The 14,248-nt window shown below is 44.9% G+C and overlaps 1 protein-coding gene across 2 annotated transcripts in view; it reads right to left on the bottom strand.

Moving 5' to 3' along the window:
* Positions 1-14,027, bottom strand: part of KLHL32 (kelch like family member 32) — a 76,963-nt gene extending 62,936 nt beyond the window's left edge. For both annotated transcript variants that reach the window (XM_056856705.1, XM_056856706.1), the window contains exons 1-3: positions 14,005-14,027; positions 10,452-10,632; positions 2,378-2,485 (exon numbers count right to left, since the gene is read on the bottom strand). In XM_056856705.1, coding sequence (XP_056712683.1) covers positions 2,378-2,485; positions 10,452-10,632; positions 14,005-14,027 — 312 coding nt within the window. The remainder of the gene's footprint in view (positions 1-2,377; positions 2,486-10,451; positions 10,633-14,004) is intronic.
* Positions 14,028-14,248: the final 221 nt, after the last annotated feature.

Here is a 14,248-nt window from a genome sequence, read left to right as displayed (position 1 = left end):
AAATGAACATACCAAGTTTCACTGTGGCAGCAGAAAGAGAGGGATGGTTGGGAGACCAAAAAAGGTATCCCCACTAGGATCTGTGACTTTCTTTGTTGAAAACCAGCCCCTTCCCCACACCTGTTCCATAGCAACAGTTGCTTTCAGCAGTTCCCCAAAGAGTTACCAATGTTGGCACAGCAAGGTGGCCCTCCTTACCTTGAAAGGGAGCACAAGGAGTGACTTGCACTTTAAACTGAAGGGCACAATTGTGCCTTGAGTAAGGTTGCCAACATCCAGAGAGAGAGAATATGACACAACCATATTCTGCGCTTGCCTCGCACCCTTTGAAAAAGGGGGTCTCGAAGCCTGGGCAGACATTCAAACGCAAAATGCAGAACTGTGCAAATTTCATTTTGAAGGCTCAGCATCGAAGGGGGTTAAACTTGCCACAACCAAACAGAGAATGCTGAACAGGCGAGCTAAACCCAAAGCCGAGAAAAACCACTTTCACAAGAAAAACATCTTTAAAGTTGACTCTTTGGGAATGCATAATCAAAAGAAAGAAAGAAAGACAAAAGAAAGAGAATGACTGCAAAGCAGCATGACACTCACAGCAAAACAAAAAACAGCTTTTATTATCGACTGTTAACGTTCATTTACTACGCAGGCAAAGGAGACAAAAAATACGGAACTGTTGTTGCATTTTCCCTGTGGGCAAAGATAAAATGGAACTGAAAACTGCCAGTAATCTGTGGCAGTGCAGCACAGTCGGTTGAGCTGTGAATCAGGCAGACGCTGCGGCAATCCCATGCTAGATCTGCTCCCTGGCCAACGTGGTTGTTGAACTGGACCTCCGACTTCATTTATTTACTTACCTTGTCTATAGTCTGCCTTCCTCATGGAGACTCAAGGTGGATCACAGGGTATAAAGCAGCACGGTCAGACAGCATAAAACAACCAATGAACAACCCAATACGAGTAAGTTTACCAAATTAGGAAACAATGCAAACAACAAACTGTCTAAGGCAAAGGTGTACTATAAACCAGGAGTCCCTAAGACAGTGCCTGTGGGTGGAGTGGTTCCTGCAGACACCTTTCCTGGTGCCCGCTGAGTGTTTTTACGAAGTGGGAAGGGCCAGGTAGGGCATTTGCCCAGCAGGACTTCTGATCTGATCTCCAGACGGGGCTGTTCAGTTTTTTCAAAGTTGTTTTGGTGGCAGCTGAAGCCATAGTACAAGGATCTCTGCAGCGTGACAAGGAAAGCTGCCGCTGGCCTTGGCTATTCCCACGCCTTCAGGCTTGGAGTGGGGGAAGCCCTCCACACACAGCGGAGTCGCTCTGTATTTCTCTACTCCTGAGGGCTGCCCAGGACAAAAACAAGCCAGCTGGCACTCGTGGGGAAAGAAAAACCTTAAGAACATAAGAAAAGCCATGCTGGATCAGACCAAGGTCCATCAAGTCCAGCAGTCTGCTCACACAGTGGCCAACAAGGTGCCTCTAGGAAGCCCACAAACAAGACAACTGCAGCAGCATTATCCTGCCTGTGTTCCAAAGCACTTAATAGGCATGCTCCTCTGATCCTGGAGAGAAGCCTTCTCCTTCCCATCCAAGCCTGCTACTTTCCTCTTGTCCCACGAACTACTGCTGCAGCCTGGAACCAAAGCTGACTGGCCTGAAGGGGATGGGGTGGGAACAGAAAAGGAAGTAGGGGGAAGACGGGCAAGGAGGGGAGCGTGGATCCAGCTGAGGGGTCAGCAGGCAAATTTGCCTGGGGCTGAACACTTCAGAGCATAAGAACATAAGAAAGGCCTGCTGGATCAGACCAAGGCCCATGAAGTCCAGCAGTCTGTTCACACAGTGGCCAACCAGATGCCTCTAGGAAGCCACAAACAAGAGCAAACCCTCCTCTTCGCCTTCTCTCTCCCCTTTCCAGCCTCACACTATTGTGTTGCTTTATTTCTCTCTGTCCCCATTCCCTGTGCATTTTTTAAAATCCCCGGCCTTCTCCCCTGTACTTGAATTTGCTCTGTATATATGGGCAGTTTCCCTCCTGTAATTTTAAATAATATGCTCATTTTAAAACGTTGCAAGAAGGGCAATGTCAGAACACACAAAGCACAATCCCCTCAAAATAAGGAGATATAGTCATGATTACTGACGAAATGTTCCATGAATTTCAATAGGACTGTGATGGCTAGCTGCTGTTGGAATACATTCCCATGGGAGGGATCTTGTAATTGGTTCCCACTCCTGCGGAAGCCATTTTATTGTTGTACCTACCACCCAAAGTCAGAATTCCGGTTTGGGACCCCTGCTATAAACAATACAGAAAGTGGATTACCAATTCTGAGATGGCCACATAAGCTTTACAGACAGATTAAGTTAGTTACTATACCTGCCCAGTATATGCAAATTCCAGAGCTTGCTTCAAACCTATGCTTGTGATGCCATGTAAATTCACTTCATCTGCTCCACTTTCAACCATACAAAGACTGAACATTGCCTAGGAGAAGAAATAGAACATTAGAGTATGTTTAATACAATTCATAATCCTTAGAGATTCCAGGAAAAACTATATATTATTGTCCCTTTACAAATCCCAAATTAAGACCATTTCTTAATATTGTGGCTAGTAATCAGAAGACTATCTACACCAGGGGTGGGGAACCTTTTTTCCGCCAAGGGCCATTTGGATATTTATAACATCATTCATGGGCCACACAAAATTATCAACTTAAAAATTAGCCGACCAAGCCCCAAGCAGGCAGCTGCCCCAGATGCCGCCCCCCCCCCATGCAGGCAAGCAGGCAGGCATCCAACCAGTGGCGTACTCATGCGCCTGGTGGCACAGGTTGGTCTCTTGCACCAGCCGGGTGTAGCCATCCAGCTGCATGCCAGAGTTGCTCCTGCTCCGCATGGTCGGGGCCGGATTCTACAGCTGGCTCCTGCTACCTTCGCCTGCAGGGATAAAATGCGGACACACTGGCCAAGAACTCCCCCCCCCCCCGGTGTATTCTGGCCCTGCCTCCTTTAACCCCTCCACTGTCACCATTTCCGCCCCCAGCCCTGTTGTAGTACAGAGGGAATACGTTTCTCCATGGCCTGGGTGGGAAAGGGTTAACACAGTTTCTTGGGTGGTCCTAGCAGCTCCATAGCTAGTGACTCTTCTGCAAGAGGGGGGGAAAGGTTCCTTTTCTCGGCAAAACAAACTCACATCTGCCTTGAATAGAGGCTATTCCTGTCCGCGGGAGGGGGCGGATCACCAGCCTTAGATCCTTCTGAGCTAGAGATCTGCCAGGACCCACGAAGGGCCAGACCAAATGACTTTGCGGGCCTTAAACGCCCCTCGGGCCTGACTTTCCCCACCCCTGATCTACACCAAAGGTCAACAATACCGTTTTCATATTATCTCCCAAAGTATATAAACAACGTACAACAGCATTTCTCAACAGCGCTTCCTCTACGCTTCTCAATCATAATCTCACTAGGTGACTTTAAGAAAGTCACCCTTAGCCCCTGATCAGTAACACAGGGAAAAGAAAATTGGTCAGCATCACTGGGCTGTCATGAAGACTGCCAAGAATGTTTTGGAAAGGTTTTGAACACTTGAAATGTGCTACCCAATGCCTTTACACTGTTATCCTGATGATCCAACCAAACGTAAGCTTGCAAAAAGGGCTGTTGAGCAGATCTGAGTGGCTGTGCACCGAGACCTTCACATGTGGCACAGCTGGTTCATAAATCAACATTTCTGTACAAGCCCTGCTGGGGTACCCACCTGGCAAGAGTTCCATGCACTCCAGCAGACAATCATATGAGGGCTGCTAAGAGTATGAACTGAGTGTTAGCCTTTATAAACTCTTAGAAGCCAATTTACAATTATATATAAGATGTCACTAATCACTGGAATCCAAGCCCTTTTAGCTCAATTAAAAAACACCACCACCATTATTTTCTATTTGTAGTATAAAATAGTAAATAGGGGGAAATGCCATTATGACCTACCACCCTCCACAACTCTCTCCCACAGGTTCAGGGTTACAGGTAGGTCAGGCAGTCACATGTCACCACCCACCTTGCCTCTTTTAAAATACAGAGAGCCATGAGCATTTCCCATCTCAGCTTCTCTCGCTCACTCGCAGAGACATCAGCAGATCTGGATAGCCCAGACCCCTTTAATAATTACCCCTCACTTGGCCACTGCACAGAGCTGTTGGGACTGGGGACTCAAAAGACTTTCATTCACATGCTGCCACCATTCATTCATATCCTAAAACATATATAGACTGAGATCTTAGCTCATGTGCGTGCACGTGCTCTTCTTTCCCTGAGACAACCAGCCCACAGGGTTAAACAAACAGTTAACTTTTATTTCTGATTTGAACATAACATTGAAGAAAATCATTCAAAGGTTACAAAGTCTCTTGCCAATCAAACTTTTGAACTGTTTCCCTATTCCAGCATTTGGAGTCCTTCATTACAAATTGATCCTTTTCAGTCAGCTTTAAGCTGCCCTTCTCCACACCTTCACTCAGCCAAACGCTCAACTGAACCAAGTGCTGTTTTTTCAACTGTCTCGGTTTTGCCTTGGAGTTGCCACTCTTTAGATGCCCCTTTTCCCCATTCATATTCTCAAAACTCAACAACAAGCCCCCATGCAGAGTTTTGAGAATTCGGATGGGGGGAAACGTGCATCTATAGAGTGGCAAATCCAAGACAAAACCTTCCATGAATAAATGGCGTTAGAGAGACTGTACCTAACCTGTCCATCACAGCCACGTTTTAATGCTCTGATATTGAGACTGAACTGCCTATCATAAGACCATAAACTTTACCCCAAACAATGCTACAAAATCCACAACGGTATGGAAGGTTGCTAACACCTGTATAACCTGACGAGTTCATAACCCCAAGTATGGCAACCACTCGGTTGTATCCTTTTAGCCTTTCTTTACCAATGAACACCCATGTTAATTACAGTATAGTCTAACAGCTTCCTGAATTCCTGTTGTTCCTATCAGCAACATGCAGAAAGCCCCCTGAGTAGATGCCTCAGAGCAAACATGAAAGTCACTATAATTTTCAGTATTAAGTAGATCCAGCAAAGAAAAAGAGCAGATGATTGCCAATAAGACTTTTTAAAGTGGGTATAAAAATATTCTGTCATTCCCAATTAGCATCAAAAAAAACCTGGGCATGCTCTTTTACTCTTTGCAAATGCAGCCAGAGCTACTGGACTGAAAGGAATTATATCTTGAAGACTTGTCCTAAGCCAGAAAACAGTACAATAAATGGAACTGCTGTTTTTTTTATATATATATTAGGAGCAAACATCCTTATACATTTTGTTGTGTGAAGAATTGACACAACTCACAAGCAATGCATATTAAACATATTATGTGTGCAATCACCCACACTTTTGCAAAGCATAATAAATAAATAAAAGCACTATTAAACTTGGTGCAGTACATCCTATCTTGCATTCTTAGGGCTGACAAGCCTTGCACTTCGCTGACAGACTCACCAATAACTACCAAGCAAGAAAGCGATGGAATAATGAATTTTTATTTTGGAGGCAACCCAAAAGCAACTGAGCGGCGAGCAGGGCAAGGGCTCGTTACATACACCGCCGGCGGGCATGAGTGCAAAACTCAGGCCTGCAGTCCGCCGTGCGGGCCACGCCCCCGATGAGCCAGGACCTAATTGGCCCATTTGAATTCCGGGGTGGGCTGGGAAGCAAGTGGCTGGGTGGGAAAGGTCCCGCCAAAGAGGAAGATGCCCTAGAGCCTCCCTGCTGACCCCCATTTTGGGCGTTGTACCAGGCGGCTGTGGCGAGCCTCCGCAGCCCCTCCAAGGCTCGGGGCCGTGCCAGATGAGACCTGCATCGCCCAGCACCCACTCCAGTTCTCTCTTAGCGTGGGCTGGCAAAACGGAGAATCGTGGGTAGGTGCAAGCCCATGCTTGCTTTCAGAAAGGTCTTAAAAATTTGCTGGCCTACAGATGTTAGAGGGGAAAAGCTACGGTACATTTGGATTAGGAAATCAACCAAGTGTATTGTCTAATCTACAGGGCCATCCTAAGCAGAGATACTGTAATGAATGCATAAGACCTCAGATCAGAACTCCCAAATGCAGTAGGGACCCCGCTCTAGATTCACCCAGAAGGGCAATGCAATATTTTTATTTATTTTATAATTTGGTCTACCCCGAGCTAAGGAATTTAGAGAGCTGTGAAACTATCTAATCTAGGAAGCAAAAGGGGACTTTCAGCACGTAAAGCATTTCCTCCACTTCAAAAGGGAGGAAGGAAAGCAACTGATTGTTTGCCTGAGAACAGACACACCAATCTACCCCACCCATCCTTCCAAAGTAATAGCACTCTCTCAGTTAACTGATTCTTGCAAAATATTTAATGGTGACATATAAACACAACCATCTCTCAGGGTGATATCGCCATGTTTTTCTCTGGAATTTGATCTTGTCAAATGGCAACCATATAATGCAGTTGGCTCCAATCCAATCCATTCTTAGAAGCATCCTATTTCCCCTCTATCCTAACACTTTTTGGAGTAGAAAGACAGCCTGGAAACCCTGGTACTGTGTGGGAATGTGTAGTGGGAATGTGTGTAGCTCCATCACTCCTGCAATCCAGCACAGATGCCCAGAAGACCACACTCTGCTTTCCATTTCACTCCCTCCACCACTTTTTCTTCTTCCTTTCATCAACCCTTCCTGGACTCCACCCACCAGACAGGCTTGCACGTTTACTTCCTCCTTACCCCGCCCCCCCATCTAGGGTTGCCAACCTCCATGTACTAGTTGGAGATCTCCTGCTATTACAACTGATCTCCAGCTGATAGAGATCAGTTGGCAATTGGACTCTATGGCATTGAAGTCCCTCCCCAAACCCTGCCCCCAAGCTCCGCCCCCAAAACCTCCTGCCAGTGACAAAGAGGGACCTGGCAACCCCATCTCTTTCTCTCTTTAGCCTATTACATTTTGCTTAGGTTAGAAGTTAGCTAAGTTAGACTGTTGTTTTACTGTGTATGCATGCATGCTCCTTTCACCTTGTATCCTGTTCACTAATTCCTTATGCTATTATTTTTCTCAAATCAACATGCAACTATGTCTACTTGTTTCTGAGAATCTCCACACTTTCTGTGAAGCAATATCCAAATCCACGAGCCTGGTATACCTCTCTTTAAGTAAAGACTATGGCAAACTTGTGTCCATCAGAATTAGAGTCTGCTTACACAATATGCAAAATGCTAGCTGGGTTGTGGGACGCCCCAACCCAACTAGCATTTCAAGTGTGACTCTGGACTCACCTTAGAAAACAGTGGGGGGGGGAGGACCAAACCAGCTGCGGAACGTGGTAAAAGAAAAGGAATGTAAAGTCAATGAAGTCAGAATGGGAATTCACTGATAATATTAAGATAGGCAGACAGAAAGATGGAAACTGCTAAAAGAAAACAATAATCTAGGTCAGAGAAAGAAAGAGGTGGGCAGGACTAGAAAAACAGATAGCAGTTACACAGAAGCTGGAGTGAATTTGAAAAAAGAAAGGCAAATGACTACAGCTATTTAAAAAAAGCAAGCAAAATGCTATCTATGTGATGGGAGGAGGAGAACAGATTTCCAAAATAAAGAGGAGGGGTGATGAGTATGGAACCATATCTTGGTTATGAGGTCTTCAAGGGTGAGACAGGAAAAAACAGCAGCTGAGGGCAGCTTTTTAAAGCTGTTTCAGAAACCTCAGTAGAAGAAGTCTGACATGCAGCCAGATCCACAGGGTTTCAAAAATACGAGTTTGCCACATCACCAGCGATAGCGATTTCTGTTGACCTGGCAAACGCCCCAAGAAAGAAGGATGGGACCGGGTTCTGGAAATGCTTGGAAAGCAACAAAAACTCTTGAAGTTTTCTGAACGGGATCCCATCTTGCCCTGGCAATCCGCTCTGGCAACCACAAATTCTGATCAGCTGCCAAGGCTACTCAAATGTTCTGGACACCAGGAAGATAGTGAAGAAAAAAAAAGAGAATAATTAGGAGAGTGGGGATCTTGGCATACATTTGCAAAACCGAGGACAATGATGACGGGGGGAAAGAAAGCAAAAATGGAAATAATGCAGCTACAAGGTAATCAGTGTGGAGCAAACAGAAACATCAAAAGGAACTAAGCTAAGTGAAATCCATATACCAAAATGCAACATTATAGGGTCAGTCTGGCTGTGCTGAACTGCAACATGAAGGCAGATCAAATCACTGACACTACGTTCTTCTTCAATTCAAATGATACAGGAAGCCGTGTATCATTTCATTCCTTAATGTACTAAAACATTCATATTTCTAGTAACCATATAATTTCCACATCGTTTGACAAAAATAAAATGTAATTGCAGGAAAAAGTAATGGCACCTCAATCCCAGTAATCAAGAGAAACAAAATTAACCTTTTTTCCAGAGTACCACAAAAAAAATTGTACTTGCTGGCAGTGGCGCATGCCATGTATAGGTTGGTACATTTGGACGTGTGCATACAGAAACCATGAAGACATGCCAACAATAAATCTCTCTCTGTCATGTAACCATTGCCCTCCCTCTTGGCTTGACAATGTTTGCATGGGAAAGCCACACCAACATGGTTTCTTAATGTGCACAATTCTGAGCAGCATAGGAAGCAGGCTTGCCATCAGGCCTGGAGGAAAGCTGCCCTGTCCCTTTAATAGAGGCTTATGTGTGCAAATTGGCAGTTAAAGCTTTTCATGGCATGGAGGTAAATAACACCACCTGGTAAATAACATCCCGTTAAAAAGGTAAAGGTCCCCTGTGCAAGCACCGGGTCATTCCTGACCCAAGGGGTGATGTCATATCTCGACATTTACTAGGCAGACTTTGTTTATGGGGTGGTTTGCCAGTGGGTACTCATTTCACCGACCTCAGAAGGATGGAAGGCTGAGTCGACCTTGAGCCAGCTACCTGAAACCGACTTCCATTGGGATCGAACTCAGGTCGTGAGCAGAGCCTGGACTGCAGTACTGCAGCTTACCACTCTGCGCCACGGGGCTCCTAACATCCCATTAAGCCTCTATTAAATAAGACTTTTTTTTTCTCCAGGCAGCTGCCATACTTGAAGAAGCTACAGTGAAAGTAACTCACACACCACTACTGGTAAGTGAACATGAGTACCAAGACATTTGCTGAGTTCAGACAAACAGATGAAATGCTGACTGATACAGTGTGGCCGCTACATGGCAATTCTGCCAGCACAATGAGTCTCGGTGGTTACTCCTAAATTTCACTCCTTGAGTACCGTATTTTTCGCTCCATAGGACGCACCGCTCCATAAGACGCACCTAGTTTTTAGAGGAGGAAAACAAGAAAAAATCTTGTTTTCCTCCTCTAAAAACGCGGGCAGGGAGCGGGCGCGCGGGCGCGCCAAGCGCTCAGAGCGGGCGGGGAGGAGGCGGGCGGGCGCTCCAAGAGCTCAGAGCGAGCTGGGAGGAGCCGGGCGGGAGAGGCGCGCCAAGCGCTCAGAGCGGGCGGGGAGGAGGCGGGCGGGCGCGCCAAGCCGCCCCCCCTCCGCTTCCCAGCTGGGAGGCGAGCAAGCGCACAGAGCGGGCTGGGCGTGCTGGAACGGCGCGAGGCAGCTTTCCCCGGCTGCCTCCCAGCGCGCCCAGCCGGCTCTGTGCGCACATTCGCTCTATAAGACGCACCCACATTTCCCCTCACTTTTGAGAAGGAAAAAAGTGCGTCTTATGGAGCGAAAAATACGGTAATCTTGTATGGCTGCTTAAAAATTGGTGAATGCGAATCAGGAGCTGCGGAAATCTAGATACAACCTTAAACAAACAGATGCACATCCAACCCCCCATATTAAAGTGAACACATAAATGCTGAATAGCAGAAAGACAGTGGGATGGATCCAACCATCCTTAAGCTGGATAGAAGTCTCCTTGGACTGGAGAAAGGCTTCACAGCTCAGTGGAATGGTAGGAGAGAGTCTGGATCCTCTCCAGGGGGGTTACCGCACTTTGTATTCCCAGCGATGTATTAAGAGTTTGAAAATGTTGTAAAAAAACATCGCTTTAAAAGGGGTTTTGGATACCGCGGCTTATAAACGGTTGGAAAACATCTTCACAGCTAAAGGGGCCAAACAAAGTGCGAACAGTATTTTTTATAACGTTTTCAAACTCTTAATACATCAGTGGGAATACATAGAAAGTGCGAACAGTATTTTTTATAACATTTTCAAACTCTTAATACATCGCTGGGAATACAAGTGCAGTAACAGCCTAGTATTACTATTAAAATCCATATTGACATTTTGTTACGCTGGCAGAAAAGCATGCCATGGTTTTTATTATTATCCAATCGTTTTTAACAGCTTTGAAATAAAAACGTGTTGGGTCCCTGGCATACACTAACCCCCCCACCCTGGCAATTAACATACGTTGTTACGTTAACTTACTCTGAAGTAGTCGCTGCATGCTGCCAGCACTGCCTTATGGGCAGGGAATTTCTGTTCCTCTGCAACAAGTGTTATATCGCAGAGGATCCCATCACTTCTTTGTTGGTTGAGAGCAGCCAAGACAGCATCATTATGGGAGCTGGACTGGCAGAGCCTCTGGCCAGTCAGCATATCTTGAATACTGCAAAAGATGAAATAAGAAAATAAATGCCTTTTCAATAGCATCATAATTCAGACACCGAAGCTCAGAGAAAGCCAGTGTGGTAAAATAGCTAGAGTGTGAGTCAAGAACCAAGGAGACGACCCGGGTTCAAGTCCCTGCTCAGCCATGAAGCTCATCGGGTGATTTTGAACTAGTCACCTTCTCTCAACTCCCATGTTCTGTTGTGGGGCAAGTGTTCATGCCATGCTGAGCTACTTAGAGGAAAGGCAGGATACAAACATGTAGACAAGGGGTCAGGTCCCTCGATCTGCAGATGCAAGGAACATGGGAAAGATCTGCAACTGTTAAGAGCCTTTGCTGATTGATCGCAGGATCCAATCCAAGGAATAATGCATGCAGCAAAGTTCCCCACATCAAACTCAAAGGTATGCATGTTGACTCAGAAGCAAGTTGAATTCCCAGACATAACAAAACAGGCAGCCAGGTTCTGTAGACTGGTGTGTAATGTAAGGAAGGCCAAACCGATTTATACTTTTATTCCAGCTCTTAACAGGGACTCACGATTTTACTAAACAGTGTATTAAGGATATTATTTGTATTCGTTTGACTCAGAAGCCAAGCAAGATTAAATCAAAACTGAGTGAGCATGAAGCTGAAACCTTAGTGGGTCAGTACTACAGATGCAGATTGAAGGATAATTATCTTTATTAATACTTTTCTCTCTTCAGATTTATATAATGATAGGTTTCAGAGCCAGCGTGGTGTAGTGGTTAAGAGAGGTGGTCTGGAGTGGTGGACGCTGATCTGGAGAACTGGGTTTGATTCCCCATTCCTCCACATGAGCGGCGGACGCTAATCTGGTGAACTGGATTGGTTTCCCCACTCCTACACATGAAGCCAGCTGGGTGACCTTGGGCTAGTCACAGCTCTCTCAGCCCCATCTACCGCACAGGGCGTCTGTTGTGGGGAGTGGAAGGGAAGGTGATTGTAAACCAGTTTGATTCTTCTTAAGTGGTAGAGAAATTCGGCATATAAAAACCAACTCTTCTTCTTCTTTAGAAGACAAGAATAAAATCAATCTGCCACTCATTCACCATGTAACCCCAGGCTATCACTACTTTACAGTTTTAGTTCAACATCTGTAAAATGGAAACGGTATATGGCTATTGGCATTGACACTAAATAAGTTTGTTATTGCCCATCCTGGACTTTGGGATTAGGAAGAACTATACATTCATGAACACAGGAATATTCCCAGTTAGGTTAGGACAGTCCATTTATCTAATTAGAAGACAATGTGCTACATAAGGATTAAAATGGTAATTTGAGAGCAAAAGCCAATTCTTAGTTATCAGTTTATAGGAATGAATAGGAATGAATAGCAAATTACTTGTAGAATCCAAAACTTGTTTACTGGGAAGTAATTTTGATGTGACTTACTTCTAAGTATGCATTCATAAGATTACAGCTCAGTGTAATTATAAGTGCTATGAAAGTCACCTCTGCGGTTTACATTGGGAAAGGCATTGTACTAATTTTGCAGTGAGGATCAGCTAGATCTCAAACCACAGGACTAAAAATATGCAGATACGGGATCTGGAGTCAAATAACCAGCTGGTGGGGGTGGCAGGACAGTCAGACCAACTTGTATCAAAATGGGTTTGGGAAGGGGGGGATCCTTAAAATGTCTTTTGCTTAACAGTTGCATCCATGTAAAGCAGCTAGTGAAGTGCTTATTGTCACTTGACGGCATATATGGCTGTTTGGAGCCCCAATTTGTTGTATGTAGAGGTCCTCTGTGCAAGCACCAGGTCATTCCTGACCCATGGGGTGACGTCACATCCCAACGTTTACTAGGCGGACTTTGTTTGCGGGGTGGGTTGCCAGTGCCTTCCCCAGTCATCTTCTCTTTACCCCCAGAAAGCTGAGTACTCATTTCACCGACCTTGGAAGGATAGAAGGCTGAGTCAACCTTGAGCCGGCTACCTGAAACAGACTGCCGTTGGGATCAAACTCAGGTTGTGAGAAGAGCTTGGACTGCATTACTGCAGCTTACCACTCTACACCATGTTGTATGTACCACTCTACGCCTTGTTGTATGTACAGGGGAATTATTATTTTCACCTCATTCATTTAAACTTTTTGGGGGGAATCAAAAAAAGGGACAGCAGCAAAGTTAAAGCAATGACCCCACCGCAGGAAAATTAATAAACAGTACTGCTTTAGGGGGAAAGAAGCCTTTTGGATTGACCTACTAGAAAAACTTGGGATGGCTTCAACTTTTTGGGAATTCTGCAATGGATGTAGTAATGCCTCTGTGTCTGACATAATGCCTTTTTATTAAGTGACAGGGATCCCAAGGCTACATTGTCAGTGGCAAGATTTATTTTTGTCCTTATATCCCTCAAACATTAGATTTACGCTGCTCAAGATCAATGGATCAAGGAGCTTCTAAGAGATAAAGGAAAGGCAATGGATGTACAGCTGAACTTTTCAAAAGAGGTGGCATCTCCTGATACTGCATGAGGATTTGTTGGGCATGTGATCCTAAATGGATATGTTTTATTGTGTTTTTAGTAGCTGGTTGTGATCGCTCTCTTAAATGTTTTATTATTCTAATTTACTGGCTGCTTTGAATTGGGTACCAGATGTCTGAGAGAAAGGGTATGTGTGTATGCGTGTGTATATTCAAATATACCCAGTTGTCTAACATGAATCATTCCTGAAAGTCTCAATTCATTTAAGAAAAGGGGGGGGGGCTTCACACACTTCTAAAAAAAACATTTAAACAACATATGGTGTCTTTAAAAGCACCAATAACCTGTAGAAATGACCTATTTTGTTCATGATTCCCATCACAGCAGCTTTTGACAGCTAGCTCATTCCTTAATCAAATCTTGCTTTGTTTCTTTTTATCAAGCTTGGCAAAAAAAAAAAAATCCTGACTGTTCTTTCTGCGGAACTGCTGATCACCCACGATAAAAACCATCTGCAGCCAAAGTTTAAATGGCAATCTGGTGGCTGATCCGCAAGGAGCAACACAGCGATGCTCAGTCATCTGCCTTCTCCCTCCCCAGCAGGAAGATACAGATCGTTGTGTGTCAATGTGCTCAGAGTGCAAATGAGCTGAGAAAACACAGAAGGAACAAATATTTAATAGGTTAAGTCAACGTTTCTCTGGGGAGACGACAGTTAACAGTGAAAACCTCCAAAGCCTAGCACAACTGCAAAAACAAGCCTTCGTGCGCATTCCCCGGTGCTGTCATACTGATGCAATTTTGTGGGACATTTATATATGCATCTTGCCACACTGCCATCTTGTAGGTGAGCGTTCATTAAATGGAAACACGCTAAATGAAAACTGGCTGGGGCAGCTCCTTTGAACAATACCTGAGGCACACTTCAGACGGCATCCTTCAAGCTTTGCTTGAATCTCTTTGCTTGAATCCGAATCTCTCACTTCTTAATAACTGGGAAAGAAAGCAGCGCACATTCCAGCTACGGTGAAAGAAAGAAAACAACAGTGAGAATTGAAAGTTCAAGAGGCAGACTATAAAAGTAGGCCTTTGAGGTCTAATTCAAACACCAGATACTTTTTTTGTTCTACAATCAATCAACCTTCCTTCAAAAAAAA

Source organism: Euleptes europaea, chromosome 10 (genome assembly GCF_029931775.1).
Source record: "Euleptes europaea isolate rEulEur1 chromosome 10, rEulEur1.hap1, whole genome shotgun sequence".
Taxonomy (NCBI): Eukaryota; Metazoa; Chordata; class Lepidosauria; order Squamata; family Sphaerodactylidae; genus Euleptes; species Euleptes europaea.
The sequence above is the reverse complement of the archived record's forward strand: the minus strand, read 5'-3'. Positions and strand labels throughout refer to the sequence as shown.